Source organism: Nomascus leucogenys, chromosome 22a (genome assembly GCF_006542625.1).
Source record: "Nomascus leucogenys isolate Asia chromosome 22a, Asia_NLE_v1, whole genome shotgun sequence".
Classification (NCBI taxonomy): Eukaryota; Metazoa; Chordata; class Mammalia; order Primates; family Hylobatidae; genus Nomascus; species Nomascus leucogenys.
The window spans coordinates 74,247,317-74,263,963 of NC_044402.1; the positions used below are offsets into that span (position 1 = coordinate 74,247,317).

At 33.9% G+C, this 16,647-nt stretch overlaps 1 protein-coding gene across 1 annotated transcript in view; it reads right to left on the bottom strand.

Annotated features, from left to right (window-relative positions):
- Window positions 1-1,420: 1,420 nt before the first annotated feature.
- Window positions 1,421-16,647, bottom strand: part of SP3 (Sp3 transcription factor) — a 56,130-nt gene continuing 40,903 nt past the window's right edge. Inside the window, exons 5-7 of the mRNA XM_030803068.1 lie at window positions 11,465-11,657; window positions 5,965-6,161; window positions 1,421-3,147 (exon numbers count right to left, since the gene is read on the bottom strand). Of these exons, the coding sequence (XP_030658928.1) occupies window positions 2,831-3,147; window positions 5,965-6,161; window positions 11,465-11,657 (707 nt within the window). The 3' untranslated portion in view covers window positions 1,421-2,830. The remainder of the gene's footprint in view (window positions 3,148-5,964; window positions 6,162-11,464; window positions 11,658-16,647) is intronic.

Here is a 16,647-nt window from a genome sequence, read left to right on the forward strand (position 1 = left end):
GAGATGCTCTTTAAGTGATATTTTCTTAAATTAAAATTTGAGGTATACAGATAATCGAGTCCACTAAATGTTACAACAGGAATTATTTGTACATAAATATATTCAATATGCACTAACACTAGCCTTTACAAAAATAAAGCAATTGACAAAACACCTATTAGAGTATACCTACCCTGAGAAATATTATGATCATACACAACACTAATAGATTTTATAACCAGAAAAAGTTGACATCAAAGCAAATCTTCAAATGTTGTTTCCAGAGTATATTCAACATTTTAAAATATAAAAATAGAAATATTTAAAATTATCTACACTGAGGTTACATAACTGGTAAAAGTTCCAAAGTTCACTCATATATCCCTAGTGGGCACTAAAAAAATCTAAAACTTTATTTAAATAATTTTCAAGACTACTTATTTTCTTCATTGCATTCATTCTCTATGAATTCATAAAATATGCATGGACACCTATCAATTCAAAGTACACCATAAACTTATTGTAAAAATTCAGTATTACTTAAAACATCTCTACTATCACTCAAATGGTTTAATCTGACTTAATGGGCAGTTTGCTCAAGTGAACCAACCACCTGCTGCTCACTTAATTCTCTTCACATTAATCTTAATTTAAAAATTCTAAAAATTACCTAAAGGAGTTTAAAGATTCAAAATCTAATCCCTGTAATCTCAAAATAATTGTAAATTCTAGTGGTTCATTTATATTATTCCAAATAGAACTTCCTATTTTACATCACAAGCTTAAGTCTCACATTTAGAAAAACTGTCCATGTTTATGCGTGTCTAGAGTTCTCCAATGCAATCAGGTATTACAGACAGAGTTAGACTGGGCCTGGAAAACAGAAAATGGACATCTTTACCCCCACTGTATACATGTGTTAACAAATTTGATTTTTACTTTAAAATATCTATAATACACAATCACATTAATACTCTTTCTTCCTACTCTGCCTTTATGATGATGGAACACATGCAAATTCAAAAGGCAACTTTTTCAATTAACTCCTGCCATGGTTACCAACGCTTGTCTTATTTTCAGGAGCCTTAATGTAAATTCAGGTTTTTGATAAATCAAAATATTCTGCATTGCTTTAAAACGGAAAACAAAAATTTTATCAGCAAAATGGTACTGATAAAACTGATATGAATCAATGTGGGCTAAGGGCTAAGACTTTTTTTCAAAAATTGTATTTATTAAGCTCATTCTTATTTACTCTAGGTAAAAAATTAGTAAATGACCAGTGACTCCATGTATCTCTTCTTCAAATAAATATGCCTGTTTACAATTCAGTGTCTAAAATCAAGAATCTAAAAATAAAAAGCCAAGTTGAAGAAAAATAAACCACCAATTCTTACCCCATACCACTGCAATATTTTTAATGCATAGGAATACAACAAACTCAAAAGAAAAAAAAAATAGTGTTTTATTAACTACCACACTGTTATAATACACTTGAAACGTACAATAAGGTAGCCTTTAAATTTGAGGTGGTCTTAAGAATAACAAATGAACAGAATTCCAAATTTTTGAAATAGGTGAACTGCTGCAGTTACAGGTATACATTTAGGAAAACTGTATAGCTCTTACAAGACCAGCAATGTAACTTTATTTTGTACATTTTTAAATTGAAAATATAAACAATAATTAAAAAATAAAAAGAAAATACAGCATAATAAAAAACATACGTTTCTCAATTAAATGTACTGGATACATATAAATTTTAAGGGAAGAAGCAAAAAAGGAAAATGATTGATATTTAAGTGCAGACTGACTACCTAGACAAAAAAAAAAGACTTAAAAAAATATCATAAAACCTCTAGTTCTTCTATGACTAATATCCATATGGTTGGAGTATCGTCACTATGGAAGTGATTTTGTTATGTTTGCATATGTTATACTTTACTGGTAATTTACATGATGGCTTTTAAGGCCCTGGGAGACATGGTTTTTGGAAACAAGATTGGATAAAAATCACTGCTAAGACGCAATACACCTTATTTTTTTGGTCCTCCAATAGTCAAGAAAAGGGATAATTCACTATAACATCCTCTTACCACCCAAATGCCTCAACTTATACATTTTAAACTCTTTTAAACATTGGTTATATTGCCCAACTTCGTTATTGAAAGAATATTAACAAGACATTATTTTGGCAAATTAAATCTTAAACATGGCTTTTCAACAGGATTTAAAAGGTGACTATCCCTAGAGTTCCATGTTAAAATGTAGTTTTCAAAATCTTACAAGAGTAATGCTTAAAATATTGTACATAGTTAACCTAATTAAAATAATTAGCTTCAAAATGACAAATTGATAAGCTAAGTAAAGCCTACACTATGTAACATTTGCTTGGAAACTTGATTTGTCAGTTATGCATAATAAAAATTCCAGTCATCAAGAAAATTACAAAATTTTTTATCATAACATGATTTCTTTCACCCACCAGCTTTTTTATCTTACAATAGATAAATACCAACATGTTCTCATTTTTACACTAAACCACACAGGATTGATGCATTTGGTTAGACTACCATTCGCATTGTTAAATTCAATTTTCTCTTTATATAACTTGGTAAAATTTCATTTCTTCTAGATTCCAAAAGTACCTACAAAACCCATGCAATTTTACCATTTTTAATATACTATGGAATATCATACAAAGTAAGGCATTTCAGTGTCATGTATAACCAAGTTACTGTCAATCCAAAAATTTTTGCACATCAATAAAAAGATATCTAAGAACTTAGGAACAATATTCTTCTCACTACTGTATAAAAATAACCACAATGAATAAGTATTTGTGTAATATTTACTCCATTGTCTCATTTCCAGAAACTGTGACAAGCTGTAAAGGTATTTCAGTGTTGGTAAGGATATCTTGATTGCTGGTGGCGGAAGTATTAACAGTTCCTATCCCTGAAACAGAACCTTGTTGAATATTTGCAAGGATAAGCGTTGTTCCTCCTGCAGTAATCAAAGTATCATCTCGCGCAGCTTCCACAGATGCCAGCACTGTACTGCTAGAGTGAATACCTTTTTTATTCTGGTGTGTTTTAATATGTTTGGCAAGGTGGTCACTTCTCATAAAGCGTTTTGAACATTCTGGACAAACAAATTTCTTCTCACCTGTTAAGAAAAAAATTAAGTTACTTGGTTTTAAAAATTCAACTTTAATAGCTCAATCATCTCCCCCAAAACAGAAAGTAAGTCAACGCTGACAGGTGAGGATGGGAGCAGGGGTCTATTAAAATTGTATTCATTTTATGAGCTACCCCTGCCAGATTTCTCTTACAGAATATTTCTCCTTAAAATAAATCTTTCATCTTTACTTTCTGATGAACAGCAATCTTCAAACATGTATTATATAATAGATGGATATTCAAATAAGACTTTAGTATCTCAACTACGCTAAGAGTTTGTTTGAAATACCTGTGTTAAGATGCCAGCTAAAAAATTAGCATCTATAACACATTTTAAAGTCTAAATAAAAGTATATTCTTTCACACTATAAAATACTAACATGCCGTGTTCATGATACTAAACCTTCAACTCTTAAATATGAATTAAAGCAACAGGGTACTTCTAGATTAAAGAAATGACATCACAAGCTTGAGATCCAAAAAGAATGAGTAATCCTTAGAAAAATGAATCTGGCTAGCTGACTTGATTTCAGCTACAACAATCAAGAACAAGCCTAATATGTCAAGATGTTGAAGTTGTTAAAACCCTGATGCCTAAATTTATTTCCCAGCATGAATAAAGTAAGTTTAAATACAAAAGACAGACTGAACTTCTATTATGTTAAAGACCGACTCTGCAAGAGGATTACCAAAAGACAAAAAGCCAACCTAAAAGGAATTCAGAGAGAAATCAATAAAAATCAATCAATAAATCTAGTAAATATTTTAATTCCTTTCTTCAAAAATGTCTTAGCCTGTCTGTATCCTTTGTTCTAGCACCTCTACTCTACATAGGTCTTTATCAGACCTCACGCTTGAACTATACTGCAGTCACATCCTAGTCTCTCTCTCTCCAGACATATCTTCCTTAAAGACCAAATTTCTTTACATCAGAAAACTTCAAGATTATATTAAGTGATATGGAAATGCAAGGGTAACTTGCAGATGATGTAACAGTTTAGATGCTCCACTGCCTAATTTACAAGGACCTTTAAAATGTGCTTCAATCCTACTTAACAGAAATATTATGTAAAATCTCATCCTCATTCACCGCTACAAAAAAAAAAAAAAGGTCTCTCACTTCTTCTATTAACATACCACCATTTTTCTACTGAAGTATTTCCCAGTTTCTCTTGTAACATTAGTCCTGAGAGGTACTCCATGGCAAACGGCACAATGATCAACAAGGTTAGGAAATGCTACACACATTACATCACTAACTTATAGATGCAAGCTGTCCATCTAGCATTTAATTTAAAGGTCCTACGAGGTACTGCCTTGAAGGTACTTGTACCCTCTTTAGCCCACTATTTCCTACACTTACTTATCATTGACCTTTCTCTCCCTTTTACATTATTCCTTTTTACAACCTGCTGATAAAATCGTACTGAGGAAAATTCTGTTACAGGGCCATCGTAAGGCCCTATTATCCCATACTTTACTATCCCAAGCAATAATTATCTGTTTCTGAGCCTTTTCAACGGCAGACTGCAACGCAAAATCTTTTATCTACCTTTTTTTTTTTGAGACAGGATCTCACTTTGTCACCCAGGCTGCAGTACAGTGGCATGACCTTGGCTCACTGCAACTGCCAGCCGCCCCCTGGGCTCAAGCAATCCTCCCACCTCAGCCTCCTGAGCAGCTGGGACTACAGGCACACACCATCACACCCGGCTATTTTTTGTCTTTTTTAGGAGAGTCACGGTTTCACCATGTTGCCCAGGCTGGTCTCAAACTCCTGAGGCTCAAGCAATCTGCCTTCCTTGGCCTCCCGAACTGCCGGGATTACAGGCATGGGCCAGCATGACCAGCAGCCTTATCTACTTTCTTAATTGTCTGTTGCAGTTTCATGTAGGTTAATCTCATCTGTCTACCTACCCAATGAGAGACAGGAACTAAAACAATTAGAGCATCTGTGTACTACTACAGACCTCATAGGTAATTTTATACAATACTGAAGGCCAAAGTAGGAGATGTGAAGCAATGTCAGAGATAGTTTATTCGCTTAACCTAATAGGGAACTTGGATTGGAATCCAGATGACTTCAAAATCCATGTTGTTCTCCATTTCACCATGCTTCTTCCAAGCTCTCTAGGGACTGTAAATACGTATTTTTCAATTCTCCAGTGTTGAGCATAGACTGATGAACACTTTAATCATTTACATGGTAGTAGGAAAAAACTATCTCTAAGTTAATACTGTTAGGTTTCAGTGTAGATCAGTCACAGGTCCATTTCATTTAACAACCACACAACACTATGTAAAAATAATATAATGAGAGAAAGTCTTCACATCAACATTGCCTTGGTTATTCCTCAGTGAAATACCTTTCCCTTACACCTCAGAGATACTAAAAACAAAAGAAAAGGTGAAATGGCCAAATATGTCAGAAGAAACAGGAGTATTTTTTGTTACAGTGTTAAGGGGAAAGAAAAAAAATAGGATAGATCAAGAGTAAAAGCTGACAACTAATTAAAAATGTTAACAGAATAAAAATAGCATAAATGTGGTTTAAAGCATTCAATAATGTCAATAAAAGCTACCCAAAGTCTACTTAAATATAACTTTATTTTAGAAGATAAACCATACTGACTTGTTCTTTGGAATTTGTGTTATTAAGATGGTGTTACTAAAGGTAAAAATTGGATGTAATTCATTGTATTTTAAAGATACAGTTCAGTAAGGAATGCTAATAAAAAAGAAGTCAAGGCAGTTACGTAGCCCTATAATTCATTTTTGTCTGTTAAAAGTAAATATTAGTAACCTGTATGTGTTCTTCTGTGCCTCTGTAATTCATCACTTCGAGTAAATCTTTTACCACAGTACATCCAGTTACAAACAAAAGGGCGTTCTCCAGAATGCCAACGCAGATGAGCTCTCAGATGTGAGGTCTTCCCATAGACTTTACCACATCCTGGTATATGACAAATGTGTTGCTTCTTTTTCCCAAGATTGGTACCTCTAAAAAACACACACAGAATAATATATACTTACATGAAAATATTCAAATGGACATTACCATTTATATCATATATCCCCATGTTGAATTTTAAATAGAAGACATTATCATTACAAAGTCAATCAGAAACCAAAACCATTTAAAATCAGTTTAAATGAAAATTTCAAGCATATACATTTTACATATTAACCTTAATCCAGAATTAATGTGATTGTTGTCCAAACGTAAATATGCTCAAGAATTGTGTAATTAAAAGGACATTTCATATGTAAAGAATGTACAATAAAGCTATTCTTCTATCAGAACCATTCACAAATTCTACGAATAAGCCTGATCCAATTAATTATAAAGGAAACTAAATGTGGTCTGTATTCAAAAGTCATGGTGTCAGATAATCAAAAATATATTTAAACCAAAGAATGAATGCGTAACTGATCACAGGCACAATTAAAAGATATAGGCAGCTTTAGCAGACTTTAATATGATTTAAGAATATTTATTCATATTTGTGTGGCCACACTCTGAATATACACTGACTTGCAGAAAGCTTTTTTTTAAATCTAAAGCAATGGTCTGAACTCCCTTAGCATTAGATGAGATAAATACAAATCAAAATTATCTTTACATTTAAAATTCCCTTCATATTAACCATGTAAAAGATACCCAAAATTAGACACAAGAGATATAATAAAATACAGTTTTCTCCACATCACAAAATTTGACATTTATTACATTTCAGTATTTGATAACCAAGAGCAGGGTTTAGAAGATATGAGATTAGATGAGTGAACACAGGTATCTTAGCCTAAGCAAGAAGAAAACTTTTTTGATCCCAGAATTGATCATTTGAATAGTATTAAACACTACAGAAATTGTTATTTCTCAACCTTTTAAAATAAAAAAAAAATTAGGCTAGTTACTGAATAAAAATAAATTAGTTTTTAAAAAACATGACACTTTGGACAAAACAATTTGTATAAACTTTACAATGTTTCTGAGTTTTTTTAAAAAAGTACATTTAGCCCCCTCCCCAACTCCCCTCCTCCCCCAATCTCACAGTTTAGGCATATCCTGTAAAACTTTCTATAGCCTGTAAATCCTCCTGTATACAATACACCTATCGTTTTTCAAATTTACTGGAAAAATGCATATTTCCCCACATTTATATTTTAATGTACTCACACTCAGTAGCATGTGAAATTGCCATAGGACAAACAGTGCTAAACGGTGCAGTGCTGGCTGTTAGATGCCATAGGTGTTCTGAACAGGGAGACATCAATGTGGGCTCCAGTAGTTAGAGAAGGCTTCGTGGAGGAGGTGGGTAGGATTTAGATAGAAAGGAGGGAAGGCATTCCAGGCAGAGGAATAGCATAAGTAAAGACAAGGAGGAGTCATGCTGTTGTCTCAAGGGCAAGGATGTCATAATCTAACACAATTCTAGTTTCTGCTCCAGTCCACCCCCAATTTCTACAACTCTCTTCAAAGAGCTGAGTTGAGTGAAACAGGTTTTTCTGGCTCCCTTGCAATGCCAAAGTCTTATTAACCAAAGCCAATATTGATTCCATTTAATTTAGATTTTTAAATTTATTTTATTATTTAAAAATCCCTAAGAAAAACAGCAATGTTTGTGGCTATTGGTGTACAAACCAATTTTACATATCGTGTTCACCATAGCAATTTCACAGAGAACCCAATTCAGTTCACTCGTGTACTCATTATTTCATGCCTCTCCTCTAAGCCTACCACTCAGGTCAATCAACGCGCTTTTACAAACTCAAGAGTGCATTTCACAAACTTAGCAAAATTTAGCATGGGAACACTAACAAAGCACAGGACTAACAAATTAACAGCAACAAATCTGGGTTCTCAAAGAAGCAAGAAGCTAGGGAAGGTATTTTTAACTGAATTATTAGGAAATAAGAAATATTATTTGAAAATGGGATAGGCATCTAAGAAAGAAAAAACATAGGGGTTGGGTTGCATACATATTTAAGGAAAAAGCTCAACATCCAGGCCCCAAATTCTATTTAAAAAGAAAATTTCATTCAAGGTAAGATATAGATATGGTAGATGTGGATTTACGGCATGTCATATGAAGGCTTGAAGGGAGAGAACTGAAGTGAATTTCTCAACAAAGTTCAGGTAAGAAAAGATTTAAAGTTTTCTTCTTGATTAATATCCACACCACTAATGCCTATAATATAGGAAAAACTAATAATTTTACATTTTTATTCTTGAGTGTCTAAACTTGTTCCCAGTAATTTAATAATGCTAAGATAGAGTGGAAGCTAAACTGTGGGTAGAGGGGTTAAGAAAAGTTAAGTATATACTCTCTTCTGCTCAGGGTGGGAAAAACAGGACATAAACTGAAATGCTGACAAAGAAAACAGATTGTGCACAATTTTAAAAATATGGACTGATGTTTAATCCATACAAAACCTATATAACAATCACGCCTCTAGAATGTATTTTACTTACAATTATTTGTCTCTCACTAGGTTCTCTCTCACTAGTTTAAACAGTCTCTGAAAGCTGGTTCTGCTCAATAAATATTTGCTACATAATTACAATTTTTAAATATTTTATATTTTACACCTTACTTTAAAAGGTAAACAAATAAAATTTACTTCTCTAAAGATGAATAAAATTAGTTCTCTAAAAATGCCATCTTGCCCATATTCTTTAAAAAAATAATGGTTGCAAAAAAAGACAAATATTCTAAAAAAATTTTTTTAACTACTATCTGTATCACCTTGCAGAATACTTTAGAATAGTTTGGATTTACTACCGATGTTATGCTTCTACCAATTAAGTACAATTGTCATCTACACAAGTGTGTCTATCACACATATACTGCTTAAATTTTGTTCAAACAAGCTCTAAGAAACAATATAGTTTCTTAGGAATCTCAATTTTTATTGCTTAGAATAAGTGAGCGATTAAAGAATGAAGTCACAAAAGTTCTAGAAAAAATGTAAATGAACATTTTTATAATTCTCAGAATATGGAAAACTTGTAATAGCATGGTAACAAGGCATCTAATAAAGGAAAGGCTGATCAACTTTAAATTTTTCTACTTAAAATGTTTGCAAGCTGTAAGTGATGGAACTGTTTCTTTACTTGTGTAATAACAATGCCTTCTGTAAACCACTGACAAAGGCAATGTAAAACTGGGAAAAAACATTTGCACATGACACAGTTACATAAATTAACAGATTTACAAAAAAAAAAAAGAAACAATTCAAAAAATAAATTTTAAAATGGCAAAATAACATCCCCAAAAATGCTCAACCTCACCAAGTAATTTAAAAATATACTAAATAAGACAATATTAAGGTATTTTTCATCTGTCAGACTTTCAAAGGTTAAAAATAATTGTAAAATTCATTGTTGGCAAGGGTGTGGGAAACGAGATACTCTCACACACTGGTGGTTAGAGTATAAACTAGCCTTTCTAGCAGACAATTTCCTTTAACCCAGCAATTTCACTTCTGCCAACTTATACAAATAAAATTATCAGACAAATGTGCAAAGACATACGTGTAAGATTATGACAATAAATTCCCAACGAAAGATGTTAAATCACTCTACATCCATACAATAGAATACAACAGAATACTATACAGCCATAAAAATGATTCAGACTATATAGACTTGAAAATATGGTCACAAAAACTCTCAAAACAAGAACAGACATATAAAACAGTGAGAATAAGATGATTCTACTTTAAAATACATGTAACATCTTGAAGGACATATACAAACATGTTACTAGCTTATCTTGAAGTGGGGTGGGATTTTGGTGTTTTTAAATGTCCTATATTTCTACATTTTTATGAGCATGTCTTAGTTTAATAAACATAAATTAATTAAAACATTTTCATTTTAAAATAAAGAATAAGTGAAACAAAGGCCAGGCCTCCATTAGATTTGACTTTTGTGAATAATTTATCTTAAAAGCCTCTCTAAAATGAGTTTCAGAAAAGTTACTGCCTAGCTAGAATTCACAATTTTAATTGACCAAAATATGTCAAAAAACCAAATTTTAAACTAATTACAATAAACATGAATACCTAAGGATCAGATGTAGAAGGAGAGTTACTTGGGAGGCAGTACAGTTTAACGGTTAAGGCTCTGGAGTAAAACTAGGTCCAAATCCCTGTTGTGTGTGCTCTTAGGAGTCATTCAACCTCTCTATGTCTCACTTCTAACACCACTGGGAATACGATAAGCTCTCAATGTTACCAGTTGTTAGCAATTATTATTACTGGAAAGGGCTGGCCAATGTGCAACTCAAAGGCAGATAGAAAAGCTCTATTAGATCAAGTTTGTTAACTGTATTAAAAGTACATTTTATCTACTTAAACAGTGCATTTCTAAGAAAGGTATGTTAACTTTCACCATGACAAGGGATTTGGTTAAGTATGGCTTTAGAGTTCTATCCGTTTTTGCTCTATATTTCAAAGCTGCACAAAAAAGGGACCGTGACTATTAAATCTTCTTGGTGGAAATTTAATATTATTAACAAGAAATACATCTCTGTCTTATTTGGGGCTTTCACCTCAATCCCATCTCGTGTGATATATTAACACTGCTATCCAAGTTTTCTTTTTGTTAATACTTGCCTGATAAATCTTTTTCCATCCCTCATCTTCAATATTCCTGTGCCAATTATTTGAGGTGCTCTTTATAATCAACATCAGTCTGGATCTTGTTTTTTTTTTTTTTTTAAATATGATCTGAGTCTCAATCTCTTCATTATTAAGCTTAGTACATCCACATTTAACATAATTTCTGATCATTTTGAGTTTACTCCAGTCATGTTATTCTGTCTTAAAATTTACCTTTAAAAAGACTGAACTGAAATACAATCCCATTTTTAAAAAAGTCAATCTATTAAGGCTTATTTTTCACTTCTATTGAAAATGGAAATACTTATGCTTATCAGCCATTCTGAACTTAATTTTTACGTAACTGCTATTCTCAACCTAAAAAATCAACTTTTTATCTATATTTAGGCAAATTCCATTGCTGGTTTGCCAACAGGCTAATTTCTGATCAGTGTGGGCCTGTTAAATGGCATCTGCTACACCATTTTTTATAGTAATTTTAGTTTAAAAAACACTGAGAACTGAAAATCCAATTCTATATATTTTGTTCTCTAACTTCTGCCACACGCATACACACACACCGAAAATGATCATGTAATAATTTCTCATAATTAAATGACATAGCATGCAGTATTTCAAAAATCAGAATGATATTAGCACTCTTAAAAATATATACGTGTTTCATGTATGCATACCTTCCACCACCTTCTTTACAGTTGGGACAGGTGCAAGCTACCCTCCGAAGTCTTTTTCCTTCTTGATGTTGTTGGTCCCCTTCTTCATCTACCACCTGTACTCTTAAGTGTGTTAGGTCATTGGTATTCAAGGTAGAATCACCACTGAGCTGCCACTCTTCAGGATCAGGTTCTTCTTCCTTGATCCTAATATCTAAAGGCAAAACAAAAACAAAAACAAAAACAAAAACAAATACAGATGAGAAGCAATCAAATGGCCCAAAAAGACAGCATGAAATTACATGTCCTCTCCCAATGTTACAACCTTGCATGCACTACTTCTCTTGCCTAGACTGTTTTCTAGTTATTTTGTTCCTCATCTAACTAACCTCTATCTATCCTTCAAGACTAGTTGGAGAGTAATCTCCTGTATAAATGCTTATAGTAGAATTAATTACATTAATTAGTTCATATGTCCCTTTAGATAATAAATGCTTCACTCAAAGTTCTCAGAAAATACAATCTCCCCAAATGAACAAGTCTTCCGTAAGAAATAACTTCTAGTATAGGTAATAATCTACCTGGAAGAACTTTCTCCTCTACTTTTCTATGCCTTTTATGTGCAAATAATACATAAAGAGATGTTACAAGTTTAAGTCAGTTCACACAGATGAGACCACAAAGTGCTCACTAAAGACAATAAATTAATTGCCCAAAAAGTGTTATACCCAATTTCTAATCACTGCACTCATTCATACACATCTGGGTATACTTTCAAATTCTCACCATAAAATCAATTAATGTAGTAAGCCCTAAATAACTCTCCTTTGCATACCAACTTAATACAGATACCTTAAAAATAAGTCTCCAGTACCAGGCACTTAAGTTTACATCTTCCTTGGTATCTCAATATAGATGACAGGAAAACACTTTGTTTTACTGTGCTGTATTAGTGTCCTACATGGTGGCTAATTATTCTTAGAAATCCACTATTTATAAGGCTCAGGAGAAACGAAAGTAATAATCCATCAAAATGACCCATAAAAGTAAGAAAAGGTATTCAACATTGTTAAGTATCAGGGAAATAAAAAGTTAATTCACAATGAGGTATCATTACCCACCCACAGAAATGACTAGAAATTTTAAAACAGACCGTACAGACTGTTGGCAAAGAAGTGGAACAACTGAAACTCCCACAGTGATGGTAGATGTGTAGATCAGTACAACCACTTTGGAAACTCTTTCATCTGTATCTTCTAAAAGTGAACCTATGTATACCCTATAGCTCAATTTCCCCTAGGTACACACCCTACAGAAATGCATACACTTAACACCAAAATACATGTACAAAATTTACAGCAATGTTATTTGTAATCACCCTAAACTAGAAAAACTCACATATCCTCTAGTATTGGAATGGAAAAATAAATCGTATTTGTTCATACAATGGAACATGTTAAAACAATGAACATTAACAACAACCTACATGCAACAGAAATGAATCTCTCAAAACATTTCGAACAAAAGAAGCCCCCCTGCACCCCCTATGTATTCCCTTTATATACAGGGAATGGGATCATGTATGATATTTATATAAAGAAATTTTCATTTATATAAGATTCATAACAATTGGCAATGATTCCAACCATATGACACGTTGCAAAAGGCAAAACTATGGAGACAGTAAAAAAGATCAGTGGTTGCCAGGAATTAAAGGGGAGGGAGGGATGAATAGGCACAGCACAGAGGTATTTTCATTTTAGAGTACTGAAAATACTATGTATGATGCAATATAGGTGGATGCATGGCATGCATTTGTTCAAACTTACAGAATGTATAAACACGAAGAGGGAACCCTAATGTAGAGTATGGACTTTGGGTGATAATACATCAAGCAAATTCATCAACTGTAACAAATTCATCAACTGTAACTGAACCACTCTGAATGATGGGGGATGTTGACATAGGGAAGGGTATGCATGTGCAGGGGCAGGGGATAAGGTGTATCTCTATACCTTCCTTTCAATTTTACTAAGCATCTCAACTGCTCTTTAAAAAATTATTATTATTTTTTTTTTGAGGCGGAGTCTTGCTCTGTGGTGGCGTGACCTCAGCTCACTGCAACCTCTGCCTCCTGGATTCAAGTGATTCTCCTGACTCAGCCTCCCGAGTAGCTGGGATTACAGGTGCCCGCCACCATGCCCGGCTAATTTTTGTATTTTTAGTAGAGACAGGGTTTCACCATGTTGGCCAGGCTGGTCTCAAACTCCTGACCTCAAGTGATCCACCCACCTCAGCCTCCCAAAGTGCTGGGATTACAGGCATGAGCCACTGAGCCCAGTCTAAAAATAATTATTTACATGTGAAGGGAGTGGGTGCTCCATGAGGATAGAAAAGTGGTGACTGCCTACTTTTGAGGGACATATATGACTGAGTACAGGGAGATTTCTGGGTTGCTGGTAATATCCTATTTCTTGACCTGGGTGGTAGTTTTCCTACGTGTTCATTTTGTAAAATTTCATCAAGTTATATACATATGATCTGTACATTTTCTGAATGCATATTATACTTCAATACAAAGATTATTCTAAATTAAATATTTTAACGTAATTTATAGGTGATTACTTAGGAATTGTTGAAGACAATTTTTTTGCTTTACCTCTAGTTCCCACATAGTTGACTAAACCTTCCCCCATTTTTACACAAGTAATAAACTTAAAATGAGTGTGTCCCACAAATTAAATTCATAATATGAAATTTAGAATATAATTTTATTCACTCAACAACTATGTGTATGGCTACAATGTGCCAGTCACTGTTCTAGGTTCTAAGGATAAGGCAGTTAGCAAGTTAAAAATTCATGCTGACTGGGCATGGTGGCTCATGCCTGTAATACCAGCACTTTGGGAGACTGAAGCAGGAGAAACGATTGAACCTAGGAGTTCAAGACCAGCCTGGGCCAACAGAGAGAGGTCCCGTCACTATCCAAAAACAAACAAACAAAGAAATAAACAGGCCAGGCAGGCATGGTGGCACATGCCTTGTGGTCCCAGCTACTCAGGAGACTGAAGTGGGAGAATCACTTGAGCCCAGGAGGTTCAGGTTGCAGTGAGCCATGATCACATCACTGCCCTCCAGCCTGGGCAACAAAGCAAGACCCTGACACAGTTTAGATATTTGTCCCCATCCAAATCTTATGTTGAAATGTAATCCCCAATAGTGGAGGTGGAGCCTGGTAGGAGGTGACTGGATCATGGGGGCAGACTTCTCATAAATGGTTTAGCACCACTGTCTTGGCACTGTCCTTCCAATAGTTAAGAGATCTGGTTTAAGTGTGTGGCACCTTCCCTCCTACTCTCTCTTCTTTCTCTGTCTCTCACCTCCCTCTACTTCTACCATGTGACATGCCCATTCCCCCTTTGCCTTCTGCCATGAGTAAAAGCTTCTTGAGGCCTTCCCAGACCCAGATGCCAACACTATGCTTCCTGTACAGCCTGCAGAACTGAGTCAATTAAACCTCTTATAAATTACCCAGTCCCAGATATTTCTATATAGTAATACAGGAATGGCCTGACACAGTCTTAAAAAGAGATGATGGTGGCCTGAAGCTAAGGTATTGATGAGGAGGGGTAGAATTGGTCAGTCAGAAAATATGTTTAAAGTAGAGTCAAAGACATCTGCTAACAGACTGATAACAGGTTATCATGTGAGGAGCAAGAACAGAAAGAAGTTAAAAACACTCCCAAGGTTTTTTGTTTTTTTGTTTTTTTAATCCTGAGCAACTAGAAAGATGGAGTTGCCATTAACTGAGATACGGTAAACTGAAGGTAGAAAAGATTGCAGGAGAGGGGTGCCAGTCAGGGGCCTATTTTGAAATATGAAAGTTCTGAATGCCTACTGAATATCCAAATGAAGGTGTTGATCAGGCAGTCAACGGGTTTGGAGTTCAGGTAGAAATCTGGCCTGCCAATAACAGCATATACGTTAGGTATTGACAGTCATCTGGAATATAATGTAGACAGGAGGAAACCTTGCAGCATTCCAAAATTAACAAGCAGAGATTAAAAAGAACCAGCAAAGGGGACTGAGAGTGGCCAGTGAGATATGAGGAAACTGGTGTCCAGAAGTCAAACTGAAGAAATCATTTTGGGAAGAACTTAACTGTGTCAAATACTTAAAAAGTCAAGTAAAATAAAGACTAAAAAATGATCCTTGGATATAACATTGTGGTAATCACTGGTGATCTTGACAAGAACTGTGAGCACAAAACCCTGCCTAGTATAGACTCCAGAGAGTGGAAGGAGATGAACTATAAACAAGTACAGGTTAACTCTTTCCAAGGGTTTTGCTGTAAAAGCAAGCATTATAAAATTGGCAATAGAGTTCCTAGGTCAGCCCACAAAGGTAGATTTGACACATAAGAGTACCTGAAATATTTGTAAATCAGCCTTTATATTCTGTAGCAATAGTGCACGCTAGCAGTGTAAAGAAATGAATGTGATTTAAATTTGATTAATATGAGAAGTATGCAAAAAATGTAAGCAATTAAAACAGAAATTCAAGGAAATGTGCATGACACATTTAAGAACTTCATAAACAGCACTGTTTTTTTTTATTATGTCTATTCTCCACCTCAAAATGTTTAAGTTTCCTTTTCATTTGGTGAGGTATTGCACTGACAGTATCTCTGTCCTGTGATTATGGCTGTTTTCAAGGCCTACCAATAAAACAAGCTTGCGAAAGGGGTATGTACAAAAGAAAAAAAAAATTCTGCATACCTGGGCAAGAATTGAAGAGAACAGAAAATTTAAATAATGAAATATACACATACACCCACACACACAATATGGTTACAAAGATAAGGCTAATTTTCAATATTAGTTAAGTATCAATAACTCAGGGCATGCCTAGATTTCTATTAAAAATATTACCAGAAGAAAATCCTAAATACCTCTTCCTAAAATTAACTGCTAATTATTTATCAATAGAGCTAATAGAACATTTAAGATAAATTCTTAACCAACTTATCAAGTCTGGAACACGCATACTTAATTTAAATAGCTAACATTAGATAAATATGAATTACAGTATGGTTGATAAAATGAGACATTATCTTTTATCAATAGTGTGCCATTAAGATTTTGTTGTTCTTATCAAAGTCTTTCATATTCTCTGCCTTCAACTTTTTTAAGCACTGAAGTAAT